The sequence below is a fragment of the Saccostrea cucullata genome, unplaced genomic scaffold (assembly GCF_032062105.1).
Source record: "Saccostrea cucullata isolate Sc308-1 unplaced genomic scaffold, CSIRO_AGI_Scuc_v1 ctg15377, whole genome shotgun sequence".
In the NCBI taxonomy this organism is placed as follows: Eukaryota; Metazoa; Mollusca; class Bivalvia; order Ostreida; family Ostreidae; genus Saccostrea; species Saccostrea cuccullata.
Window position 1 is genome coordinate 1 of NW_026918372.1, and position 14,416 is coordinate 14,416.

The following is a 14,416-nucleotide window of genomic DNA, read 5'->3' on the forward strand; positions in this document are numbered from 1 at the left end:
AATCATGATTGTTAAGAGCATATTACTTTACAAATCTTCACCCTAATACAAAAACTTTATTTTTACATCACTTCTGTGTTTAACAAGTTTACCTTACTGTCGATTTGCAAGATTGGTAAAGTAATATGCTCTTTCTTTGAATTCGCGGAAAGTCTGTCCGTCCGTCCGTCCGTCTGTTACGCTTTGGGTACCCATCTCTTATCCGCAACTCCTCTCATACCACTGAATGAAATTTGATGAAACTTTCACAGAATCTTTATTACATATTGCCATTGTGCACCTCCTATTTTACTTTTTGATCCGACACATATTTTGGGTTTCCCGGCCACAGGAAAACATGGACTTTTTCACCAGCTATAACCATATGGGAGGCGGGGGGTGTCATTTAGTGAGCTCATCGCTCACAGTACCTCTAGTTTTATTTATAAAATCTTATATAAGATCATGTATAATTATGTGTATTTGTTTTATGTATGATGACATGATACCAAATAAATACTACTACAATGTACTACTACCGTCACACAACCCCAATTGGGCCAATATCGTAAATGACCAACTGGTAACTAATAAATAAGCAAAAAAAACCAATGGGGTCCTATCTTAAAAACTTTAAATAAAAAATAATAATACAATGTTCCATCAATAAAGCACTATGATAATTTTTGGCACAGCTATTTTAGCATTTTAAACATCTAAATTGAGTTAAAATATGATAACATTGACATTATCAATAAAATGATAAAATATATTTTATAAACTATTACTGAAACATAAAAATTAAAAGAAAACTTTATCACAGTGCATTTTAAAGCTAGATATTATCTAAATCATAAGAAATGAATTATTTATATTTCACATAATTATTTTTTTTTAATAAATCATCAATGATATTTCCTTGATTTGAAAAACAAAACCCGTCTATATTAATTATCATTTCTTGTGCAATGGGACGTCGTATTTTTTATAACTCTCCGTTGAGTCCAACTTTTCTATCATCTGCTTTCCTTTATATTTGTTGTTCCGTTGTTTTATATGGCACGTCAAAATCACAAAAAATGAGCTAAACATAGTTTCACAGTCGAGGTTTATCGGTTGTAATTACTAAACTATATAGTTTGTGTACTATAAACTATAGTTAACAACGTTAATCAATACTAGTATTTTACATCTGTAAACCATAGTGAACGCGATAATCTATGTTTCAGAACCGTAAACTTTACTGAAACACTGAAAACAATTTAACAATCGTTTAAAGGTACTTGGACACAGATTTGAAGTTAATATTTCCTGTATCATATCACGAATTATATATTTTAATAGCATTTCACACACAAATTAATTAAAAATCTTATTTCATTTAAAAGTTATTAAAACTTTAAATTTTTTGGCGGGTTTGTTTGACACATCCTTGCACGTTCACAAATTTTAACTTTATTCTTAATCCTTAGGAAAAGTGGCAATCTTGTTGTGTATTAATGAGAAATGTTAAAATTCTTATCCAGAAAAATAATTTTATTTAGAGTAGAAATGTTAGAAAGCAAAACTCCTTCACAAGTGTCGTCATTCCGTTGTGTACAGAGTTTAGCAAATCGAGCACACTCGTGTTATGTACACAGTTTTTTTTTTTGTAAACAGGGTACGAGCTCTGTTATTGTTTGATGTTTAATTCACCGGGTGCGTTCAATCGCCAAAGTCTGCTCACCACAAATACACGAACTGACAATATATTGTGTGTTTGTTTTGCTTTCGAACATGTCTACTCTGAATAATCTGTAATATTATAGAGAAAATATTAACTTCAAATCTGTGTCCAAGTACCTTTAAATATTATAGTTTTACAGATGAAAACTATAGTTAACGATTTGTTAACTATAGTTCACGGTTTGTAAATTACAGTTAACAGTCCACGTGAGTCGATAAACCTAGTCTATCAACTGTGAAACTATGTTTAGCTCATTTTTGTGAATTTGGCTTGCCATAGTTTTACGTCCCACTCGACTCTTGAGTATTTGTCACATATTGTGGAGACGCGAGCACTTTCCGCTGCAAATCGAGGCTATGTTACAACACAAAATATGAACTTTGAAAAAAAATATAGTCTTTAAAAAATTGAGAGTGCATTGGTTTTGTCTCAAATTTGAGGCACTTTATAAGAATTTTCAAAGAGTGTTGATTTTGTCCCAGTTTTAACGCACTCTGAAAAATGTTGTTTAACGTGCGTAATTTTCAAAAATTGCGTTGGCACAAGGCTATAGACCTCTATTTCTCCACCTATGGCATTTGAGCAGTGAGATATTTTTTTCACCAACACTCACTACAACACGGTACCTCGGTTTAGATTGGGATTCGAAACCAAGGATCGACTCCGAAACCAACGAGCGAATGGGAGGGGGTGGGAAACAACTACGCAAAAGTTCCCCGACAACCCAATAACCCAAATAAAGAAAAGGTTGTAAAATGTAGACAAATCCATAAAAAATGTTTTGTTTGTCGAACACTTATAATTGCAAAATTATGGTATAATGACATTATATGTTCGCCTAAAATATGGTTTATGAATGTATTCCACAAACGCTGTTCCATGTATACGTACCATTAAACTAAATTTAGGAGACTCAAATACACCAAATGCAGTTAGTTTTCTTTCGGTAGAATTGGTATCGAATAGCTCAGGATGAAAGCTTATGGAAAGAATTAACATACAGGAATTTAGGATGTCGTTACTCTCGACATGACGTCAGCTGGAAATCGGAATTGAAACGACTGACTTACCATGCCCCCAACAATCTTCATCAAACGTGTGAGGGTCACGTGGATGAAATCTACTACGTCTGCTTTTCTAATAGCGGCAAATTCCTAGCTACCTGTGGAGCAGACGGTATTGTAAAGGTAAGTCAAACAAGAAGAAGAAGAAAGCTACATGACTTCTCTGGCATGACGTGATTCGTATTCTACTCATGTGACCGTTGTAATTTAGTTGAATTTGATTCTTCGAGGAATATTTCTCAAATATTTTACTTGTTTTACTTTTATATCATTCAGTATAACATAATTCACAGATATTACATGCAGTCAAGGGGTATTATAGTATTTGAAGTTATTCGACCCTTCAAAAACCAATGTCAGCGTAGGCTACAAAATGGTTTTCCTGGGGAGGGGGTGGGGGTAAAATTTACGACGTTACAATTAATTTTATAAATATTTTTAAATTGAAAATGATTTCTTGTTATTTACAAAGGTATGGAAATATGGTCACAACACGGAGCTTTTACACTCCCGTCAAGTCGTGGATCCGCCGTCGTATGTCAACTACGTGGAGTTCAATGAAGCTGAAACGCATCTAATCGTGAACTGCATGATGAGGGAGGAGGGCGGATTACAAGTCGCACTGGCTGTGCTCGCCATTGATAAAGGTAATTCTTGGTTCTTCCACCTGTAGATTTTTACAGAACATGCCATGTGCCTGTACATTTGTATGTGGGATATCACAATTTAGATTTGACATTATCTGTATAGGACTTGCAGTGGTGGCGGCGAGACAATCTTGGTTCCCAAACTTTAGAGGAACTTGGCTGACTAACGACACTTTCCTTCTAGCCGATGTATTGGCGTACTTTTTCTCTAATGATAATGTGAAGTTAGTCGGTTGTAAGGTGAGTAGCATTTAATACAGGTACTTATTTACTGTTTCTATTTTAAGTTTAAATTAACATTCGGTCTTTTTCATTCAATCAGTTCTATGAAGAAGAATTGGAAAACCCAGAACTTTATGAGCGCCCTCTTTTAGAAAATCTCACGGATGACAATGTGGAATTATGGACTCTACTAGAAATGGTACGCGATGAGTATCGACCCCATTTAGTGAAGGTCATAGAGTGGTCTAAATGGAACCAAGATTCTCCAATCGAACGCGTGGAGTCTTCCCGTCCAGGAGATAGGGTGGTGATTATCTACCAGCAGAGTCTGGAGTGGGATATCGTACACAGACTGGTGTTCTATAAAGTGGACATAGACTGTGAGACCCCCAGTGTTACAGAACCGATCAAAATAATCATGATCAACAGCGGGTGTCTGGGAGTCAATCTCTCGGCGGATCACAGGTAAGGAATGAGTGGCGACCATTCAATTTGACGGGGGTGTTCGGTGTGATATCTCATGTTTATTAAAAAATTACTAATTAATACGGTTTTACTAAGTATACTACTTCTTATTCCAATGCATACAGGTATGTCGTGTACAATTTAAGAAGGGTGTGTATAGACGGCGATAACAGCTGGTACGAAAAAGATGTCGACACAATGGTGATCAATCTTGCAAACATTGGAGAAAAACCGGAGGTGTTTGAAGGAAACAAGTCTTTAGAACAGTCAGCGACAATATTTTACTTCTTCCCTAGCATTTCTTCTGATTTCCTTGCAAGGTATCTATCATTTCTTATCTTTAAACAATCTTTAAAATATCAAATTTCTTATTTCCTTACTACAGTGTATTTTTATATGTTTATTTTGTCCAAAAAGCGGATCTGAACAAGACGTTGCTTTTCTTTGGGATCGTCATTCGAAACACGTGATTGCTACATTACCTCACACACTTCCGGATCCGAAGAATGGAGTGAGTGCTGTTGCCTTTCATCCATGTGACCCGGAAGTCTTAATTAGTGTAGCAGATGATTGCAGAGTTAGGATATGGATGTCCAAAAACAGGGAAAGACAATTAAAACAGCAGCGTGATATACCAAACTGTGATTATACCTTACAAAGTGATGTTAAATGTAAGCCACAAAGTCAAACTCGTTCTGCTTGATATCACAACGTCAGGCGTTTTTAATGTAGTTCTTGTATACTTACTGCCAATAAATTATGGAATTAAAATGTAAGTTTTGACTATGAGTTAATGTGGTTTCTTCCTCCGTATTCCTGACGTCAATGGTGGAAATAAATATCGAAATACTTAGTACTATAGTGGAAAATGCGGGTTCGCTTACCGGTTGCATCAATCCAAAAGGACCACACGATTTGGAAATCGGCAACTGAATTTTTATCAAACAGACGCTCAATAAGACAAATATCGAAAACTTCTACCCTCTCTATATAAAATGAAATAGTCTTCGGTGATTCTTGAGAAGAAAGATTTTTTTCTATGTATTTGAATGTTCACTTTGATACCCTATCGTTGGCCCCACGCAAGATTTGAATAATTTAGAATCTGCACTACCCCAAAATGCGTCTACAAAATATTCCTTTTTCTGTTCCAATAGTTCTTGAGCACACCAGATAGTGTTTTTACATTTTTTTGCCCATTTTTGTTCCCCGCTGAAAGTGGAGGATAATGATTTTGGTATGTCTGTCCATCTGTTTGTAGCTCTGTCTGTCTGTAACACTTTCGTTTCCACGCGATATCTTGAGAAGACTTCAGCTTTTGATATGAATTATACATGAACTCCCCATGGCATAAAGAACGACCCTATAGATTTTGAGGTCAAAAGTCAAGGTCACAAATTCAAAACTTCTTTTTAAAATACTTTCGATTCCGCGCGATATCTTGAGGGGCCTTTGAGCTTTTGCAATGACATTTTATACAACAACTCCTTATTGCAGTTGTAACGTGTGTCCAGCCGAGCGGTCTCAATATTCATGTGGACAAGTACCCGGTTACATCCGGGATTTCAGCAGTGAAATAACCTAAACAAATGATCTGTATCTTGTCCACTAGGACACAAACTTAATCAATATATTTATGAATATTTAAACAATTTACTTAATCAATATATATTTACTACGATTCGCATAACTAATCTTAACAAAATCAAGGGACAATATGACTCTGGGGCCCGTTTTACAAAAGGACTTACGACTTAAGACCAAATATAATTCTTTATATAACTTTTTTAATTAACATTACATCGAAAATTATATTTAACTTCTTAAAAGGAATTTGGTAAGATATTTTTACACAAACAATTTCAAAGAAAATTATCAATTTTGCAAATTTTACAATCATTTGAAGTTTTTGGTCCTTGTCGTAAGTTCTTTTGTAAAACGGGCCCTTGGACCACCTGTCCTACCCTTAACCAATGTCTCGAACAACAGGCCCAACCAAGGGTCCTGGTTACTGATCAAGAGGTCTCTAGTCAACTGGCGTCTCTAGTTCACTTTGGCATTAGGGTACAGACTTATCCAGCCTTTATTTCTAATGCCAAAGCTGCAGTGCTGTTAGAAGGAGGTTTGGTCCTTCACTCGGGGATGCTTTGTATCAACTTTGGTTAAAGAACTTTATTCGGTAATAACCAATATTTGCCCCCCAAATAAAACTTTGATGGAAATATAGTTAATTAAGTTCTTAAACAGGGGAGTATTTGCTGACTTCAAAGCACTGAATGTTTTCATAAGTAATGACGCCATATGTACGTAATGACGTCACAAACATGACGTAAATTTCAGTTTTTTATGAATTTTACAGAAAAATGTCCATATTTCGTCGATGTTTTGAGTAAAAGTCACCGAGCGCATGTGTGTTCAGGACCAATAATTTGAAATAATGTGTAGAATGATAATATCAATGAAATATGTCAATATTGTTCCTGAACAAACTTGCGCTCTATAAATTTAAAAGCTAAAATTGTTGAAATTTTGTCCATTTTGTCCTCTTTCTGAAAAAGGATATAAAATCGGACTAGTTTGTGATGTCATAAAAACAAAAATTGTGAATACACTGCTTTGACACTATAATATTTTCTGTTAATTTATATTTCTCATAAAATTTATTAAATTCAGCACATTTCAGAAAGTTTTCAAAATTTGACTTTTGTGGGGGCAAATATATGCAATATACCGCATATAGTTCTTTAAACCGGGATTTCTTGAGAAAAAAGTTAAAAATGTGAAGTTTACTGATGAATGAACAGACATATAGACTGAGGCTGGAGAAAGGGTGTGGAGCTAAAAAAGGAAACCAACAAAAAAGTAAACAATGCAATATGTATTGATATTGTATTTAAGAAATAAATAACAAGTTTATAAACTTCAATGGGAATTGAAGTGGGTCGGTCACGTGATCAAATCCTGTGAAGGCCGAAGGCCTTCTCAGAAGATTTGATCACGTACCGACCCACTTCAATTCCCATTGAAGTTTATAAACTTGTTATTTATTACTTATATATACATTTGAGACAGACAATTGAATATTTTCGAATTTAAATTATTGCACTAACCGTCCGTCGTAGATTTTGAAAAATGACGCAAGGTGTAAATCGGCTTGCATGGCGGTTACGCTTCGAATTCATTAGGCTAAGGAATCTATTTCGAAGGGAATATTTTGTGAAAGGCTGCTTGTGATCAGTAATAGTGAACAGATTGTTGTCTGGGAATATTTTATTCGTGAAAAATGATAATCGATGCTGAAAAGACACAAGAAACACGTCCGAAGTTTGATGATAAAAAGTTGGAGGAATTTCGGTCGCTGGAAAGGGATGGATGGATCATGGACTGAGGCACTTGTTCGAGCCAGTTAATTTGCAATTTCATCAAAAACATTCCACGGTTTCAGCAACTAAAGGCATACTTATCGTAAAACACTGATAAACACGGAGACACTGGCGACAGCTTTACATTGAACTACGAAAACGCCGAGGTGTTTGGCAGCTGTTCATGGCATGATTGCAAAGATATTTTCCAACAGATTTACACATTTATCGTGAGTAAAATTTAAAGATAAAATAAAAGTTTATCATGAAAATTTAAGCAAAGGTCTATCCAAAAAATAAGGATGAACGTTAGAGACTGTGCAACTGACAAAAGTGAAGAAAAATGTAAACAAACGCTTGGCTCCTAGTTTTCTCTATGTACACAGGTTGAATCGATAGCCCAAAAACTGTATGAAATACTTGTTTACATTTAAAATAAAATAATGTTATCATTTTACTTGCTTATTTTATTCATTTTTATACATGAAAAGCAAGCAGAGCAGGTCATTTTATAATTCATGTACCGGTAGATATTATTGCGCCGTGTGATTAGGTCACGTATTGACCTCTGACCTCTGACAAACTTCATGCAGAATTGAAGATATTTTCTCTCTGTATGTTTATATAATGGAAAGATACCACAAATGTATATATATATCATTGAACTTAATAATACAAAAAAAATAATTTATTGTGAAAATAGATGACTTAAACAGGTTGGGGGGAAACGTAAATTCCGCTATAATAGTGGTATTTCACTATTATAGTGAAATTACGCTATATTTCCTGCCGTGGATACCTTCAATTTAATCCAACACCATGCAAGGTGTTTGAACCGCAAGTCATGGTGGGTATTAAAATGAACAATACTTGTCATGCTTGCATATTTTGAATTTTAATAATTTTTCTACCGTTGCGTTTAAGAATGCGAACACTCTTTTTTTAACGGAAGTTGCATTTTTAACATAGCAACCGATGATTGCGGGGGTATTTAAGCCTGTTTGAATCACACTTATTCCTCATTAATGTGCAGAAATTGATGCTTGTTACAACTGTCAACTCGAACTGGAAAGGCTTTATGAAATTAAACAAGAAAAAGATTAATTTGTCTGCATGGTTACGGATATGGAGGCCCATTATTGTAAACGTAAAGACCCATTATTATCGGCCGCCGCTGCTCTGGCCGATCTTATTGTGGTTGTGTTAGATAGTGCACATGGGAAGTAAGAGGTTATTTTTGTAATAGTTCAGTAAAATAATTCTTCATTTATGACAGGTAGAAAATCATAAGTAAAATTTGCTTTAAACTAAATATTAATCGTTGATATAATGTTTCAATTTCATTGTCTTTTCTCCTCAAGATATTTGATAATTTTCATAGGCGCTTGGGTCAAGGATGCTGTATTTTTTCTATATAATGTATTGTCGAGGAAATTCGAACTATACTCGTAACATTTTGTTTTTAGTGCGCAGTGTTAATTTTTAGTTTTTTGTAAACCTATCTGCTTCATATACACAAGAATATCACGGAAATTCGATTTTATGCACGCTTTAAAAATGGGATATGTCATTTTTAAAGCGTGCATAAAATCGCATTTCCGTGACATTGTAGTGTATATGAAGCAGAAAGGTTTACAAAAAACTAAAAATTAACACTACACACTGAAAAAAAAATGTTACGAGTATAGTTCGAATTTCCTCAACAATACATTATATAGAAAAAAATACAGCATCCTTGACCCAAGCGCCTATGATAATTTTTTATAAAGAGTTTACAAAAGGTACTATATAGATATAAAAGGAAATTATGATTTTGAGGATAGTAATGACGTGGTACATAGTGCATGGTTAAAAAAAATGAAAAACTGTTCAACTAGTTAAAATTGTTTTGAATACGTTACAGCTGCGAATGATACAAGGGTAATTTTGTTTCTACATTTTGCAAAGCGCCTTGCAGCATAGCTTATTCTGCAGAAACAAAGAGCATTATCACGTGATAAAGATCCAGGGTACAGCCACGTAGCATCGTTTTTGAAAGTGGGGGGGGACAAATTAAAATTTACGCTTCTCAAGATTCTTGTTCAGCTTTGAATATCTTGTGCTTACGTTGCATGGATAGGCTTTCAAAATCGTGAAAGTACTTTTTGAAATGCTAAATTGTTTGCGAGCGATTTGATTCTAATTATTGAAATTTTAGATTGAGTCAATAATATTTTAGACACTTTCCTTGCTGAATATTGAGCAGTGGCGATTGATTATTTGAAGTTTCCTTGTGGTTTAAACAACACTTTGGCATAAATCTAGAAGTCTGAAAAATTGATACTTTTAATGTGATTTTTAGCGATATACTCTCATTAAAATGAATATATTTGGATTTATATATTTTTCGAATAACAAGAAAAAGAACTTAAGCTATTTCTTTCAGATTTTAAAGTTAAATCGTCCTTGCCTAATTGCATATACATAAAGCGTTAATAAATAAGATACGTTTGTGCGGAGTTAATATGATTGTCAATTATAATAATTATTTGAACATGTGTTATAATAAGGTCACAGGCATTCTTGTAAAATTTTCCCAACACAAAAATAAATTGAGTCTTTTTTTTTTCTGAAATATACAATTAACCAGCCGAAATTAAAACCGAGATATTTCTACGATCGTTTATATAAATAATTTTTGGATTATTTATTATATATTGATTTTTTTTAAGGATAAAATCGAGTTTTTCAATATACTCTTTTCTATGTTTTCCATAAAGGGTCTTTACGTTTCCCATAATGGGCCTCCATATCCGTAACCATGCAGACAAAAATAATCTTTTTCTTGTTTAATTTCATAAAGCCTTTCCAGTTCGAGTTGACAATTGTAACAAGCATCAATTTCTGCACATTAATGAGGAATAAGTGTGATTCAAACAGGCTTAGATACCCCCGCAATCATCGGTTGCTATGTTAAAAATGCAACTTCCGTTAAAAAAAGAGTGCTCGCATTCTTAAACGCAACGGTAGAAAAATTATTAAAATTCAAAACATGCAAGCATGACAGTTTTTGTTCATTTTAATACCCACCATGACTTGCGGTTCAAACACCTAGCATGGTATTGGATTAAATTGAAGGTATCCACGGCAGGAAATATAGCGTAATTTCACTATAATAGTGAGATACCACTATTATAGCGGAATTTACGTTTCCCCCCAACCTGTTAAATAAGCAGAACCTTAAATACACACAACAATAAATAAGTACAAAAGTTTGAGCTTTAAACTACAAGCTTAATCCTGACTTGCAGCTAAAATAAAATTAAAGTTCTACCTCACAGAAAATAGTGAATCTAAAACATTTAAAACGTGACTAAAGCAATGAATATCACAGACGTTATATTCAACAATAAATAGCATAACAAGAGCAGCACCATAAAACAATTATCGTTGTTCTCTTAACAACATTACGCCATATACAGTGTAAAATTATAATCCACATTCTCTTTCTTTCTCTGGTGATATTGTTAGAAAAATTATTCCATTACAGGAATTAAACAATAGAAGGGAACTTAAAAGATGGAAGAGAATTAGTATCATAAAATATATCTTACATATACATAAATTATTTGTGCTTTTTAATTAGTTGTATTATTCAGAAAACCATGTATATGCAAATCTCATAACCCATGTATATATGTTTGAGAAATATTCTTTTTTCATTTCATTATTGCACAAAATAAATTACAGTGAAGTAATATATTATACAGAGGTAAAATTGGATGTTTTTAGGGTATAAAGAGACCTTATTTTCATCCCCTCCAACAAAATGTAAAATACTTGTATGAAAACTCAGCACTTCCTCAATAACCAAAACCATTCTCATTGAACCAGTATGTTTTCAACAAAGCAGTAAAATTTGTCCTAATAAAAATTGATTTTACAATATACACATACATCTATATTTGAGTAAACATAGCTATATATTAACTACATGTAAGAAAGACTTCTGGCACAGAAGAAAAGCAAAAAAAAAAAAAAAAAACAGTTTACATCTCTTGTAGATGTCAAACAGCATTACACTGTTATGATAGCAATCATTATCTCCTCGTCTTCATCATTTGTGTTGTTCTCACAATTGAGTTTTACTTCTTTTGAGATTTTCCAAATATTCCTTTCTTTGCGGGTTTTTCCTGACCAGCCTGTAAAAAATGAAAAGATATCAGAGCTGCCAGGGAATGATTTTTCTCTGATATAATGTATTTCAATGGATTCCAAAGGTACCTGATTCCAAAAGAATCTATTTCCCAAGAAATCTTTAGACATTTTTCTCATGTGTATATTAAAAAGAAGAACTACATGTATGTTCATTTTTATCATTTATAAAGCAAAGGAAACTATCCACAGATATTTTACATCTGTATTTCTCACAAAAATTGTCCATAAATCGTTTTACTAAAAAAAATATTCATTTTATTCATACACTGCATCACAGTAAATAAGTCTTAGAATTTTAAGATAGACAATTACTCAAGTATACACTATATGAAAGGAAACAGCCAAAAACATTGTACTTCTATAAGTACTTATAGGAAAGTCTTTTTCCTTTGCATTCCCTTACCAGGCTCTAGGGCCATAAAACCTACTATGATCTCCGTCTCACTATTACCAAAGGAAGTTAAAGTAGAAAGCTAAGACCAAGATCAAGAGTGAGCTAATTGAAGTTTATGGTCCCAGAGTCAGGAATTTGACACCAAACTACATTTGGCCTTGACACTTACCAAGAGTTTGGCCTTGACACTGGCACCAAGCGACATTTGATCTTGACATTTACCAGGCATTGGCCTTGTCACTGGCACCAAGCAACATTTGGCCTTGACATTTACCAGGCATTGGCCTTGTCACTGGCACCAAGCAACATTTGGCCTTGACATTTACCAGGACTTTGGCCTTGTCACTAGCACCAAGTAACATTTGGTCTTGACACTTACCAGGTGTTTGGCCTTGACACTGGCACCAAGCAACATTTGGTCTTGACACTTACCAGGTATTTGGCCTTGACACTGGCACCAAGCAACATTTGGTCTTGACACTTACCAGGTATTTGGCCTTGACACTGGCACCAAGCAACATTTGCCCTTGACACTTACCAGGACTTTGGCACCAAGTAGCATTTTCATTTTGTTCTCCTCTTGTTGAACATCATTAAGTGGTGTCTCCTCACCAGCCCTGGACTTCATGTGTAGCTTTTGTTTGATAGCCTACAAACAGGACATCAAATATGTGTTAATACACAATCTATAAAAGGATTGATTTAGTATGAATCAGGGGTCAGTCAACAGTTACAAGATTTCAAAAGATCGTTTTATCTCCAGCTTAAAAAAAATTATAAAATGTTAAATTCTCAAACATATGTACAAGGAGATTCATCTTTACAATGGCAAATATAACCTTTTTAATCAGTAAGAGTGATTTTTGCTCTTTATGTTACCTAAGATATAAAAACATGAGAATTTAAGGAGGACGAACCTGAGACAGAATGACCCTCTTGGTGTCACCCCGGATGGCCATCAGGAGATCAAACCAGGTCCAGATCTGATTGTGGTACTCCATGGTGGGTAGGACGATGCTGAAGTCATGGATGTCTGCTATATTCTTCTCCTTCTCACCCTAAAGATTTTAGATATTAGTTAACTCATTGGGCATTATCACTACAAGTCAATTTATAAGAAATGAGTCCAAAGTAACATTGTCTATACCTTGTAGCTCACACGGAGAGAAACTTCTGGGATTTTAACGTACACAAAGGTGTTGTTATTTGAAGCTCTTTCCTGTAAGAATTATGAAGTATAGAGTAAATCTCAAGTTTGCACAACACTAGTTTGTTTATTCCATACATATCATGAGTTTAATTTCATGTAAACACTTGCCTTCATTTTGTCGATTTCTGCGAAGTTATGAGCTGAGGAGCTTCGTTTGACACTGTCTCTCTTTATGGAGGGCCGCTTCTCCACTTTCTTTTTCATGGGGGCCTTCTCTGTCTCTCCATCTTATCAAATAGTGTATATATTATTATATAAAGATTTAATAGCATTTTCTTCATTCTACATTTCAAAAAAATGATGTCAGAAGAGAGTACATTTTGAACCAATTTACACAGGTATACATTCCAGACCCTCCAAATAAAACAGTAAGATACAAGTTTTAGAAACATTCAACATCGACATTCAGAACATGCTGATATAAGACACGACAAATTTTAAAATAATCATGTGCTTCATCTCTATCTCACCCGGGCCTTCTGTTTCGATGTTTTTATCAGGGAAGAAGAATTCCATGACTGTCTTGTAGAACTGGTAAGTCATCTGAATCTGTAGCGGGACAACATTCACCTCAAAGTGCTCCTTCACAGCAATCCCTCCAACTAAAAGGTAAGTTTTAAAATTATTCATCAGTGGCATTAAAAGCACATTTATGAAAATATTGATAGTGAGATAAAAAATTAGGTACAAATTTTTGATGATTGAATTTGTTAACTTATTACGAAGATAATCATAAAGGTTTTGAAAATTCACACGTTTGTTTACGACAATTTTGTTTAGCTATCACTCACCTGGGGGTCTCTCACTACATATGATTCGGAGTGCCATCTGTCTGAGATCATTCTCTTTACCCAGTACAAGGGGGACCAGGACATCCTATGTAAAATGAAATGTTTTTTTATAAATAAAATATAAAGACAAATTACTCAGCTCAAAAGTGTTTTTATGGATCAACACAATAAACTATGTGGAATCATCACAGGGGTTCTTTAAGGATCAGAGTACTTGGATCACCCTTAATCAGGGATTAACATCCCCTTGAACAATAACTTTGTCAATATTTTGGTTATTCATGAACATTGACCCCCCACATTAAAATGATTAAACAGTAAATTAAATTTGCAATGTCTGTACAATATTGATCTGATTC

General features: G+C 34.2%; 2 protein-coding genes across 2 annotated transcripts; one reads left to right on the forward strand and one right to left on the reverse strand.

Moving 5' to 3' along the window:
- Positions 1 to 2,655: 2,655 nt before the first annotated feature.
- Positions 2,656 to 4,863, forward strand: LOC134263991 (uncharacterized; the record flags this gene model as incomplete). Its single annotated transcript, XM_062746304.1, has 6 exons — positions 2,656 to 2,892; positions 3,242 to 3,416; positions 3,520 to 3,656; positions 3,739 to 4,103; positions 4,229 to 4,423; positions 4,521 to 4,863. Coding segments are annotated over 6 exons (1,395 nt in total), but the record flags the coding sequence as incomplete, so codon positions are not given.
- Positions 4,864 to 10,674: 5,811 nt separating this feature from the next.
- On the reverse strand, positions 10,675 to 14,142 carry LOC134264007 (protein hobbit-like; the record flags this gene model as incomplete). The annotated part of the gene is made up of 7 exons (XM_062746308.1): positions 10,675 to 11,646; positions 12,595 to 12,705; positions 12,974 to 13,114; positions 13,204 to 13,275; positions 13,375 to 13,493; positions 13,737 to 13,868; positions 14,058 to 14,142. Coding segments are annotated over 7 exons (717 nt in total), but the record flags the coding sequence as incomplete, so codon positions are not given.
- Between the last annotated feature and the right edge of the window lie 274 nt (positions 14,143 to 14,416).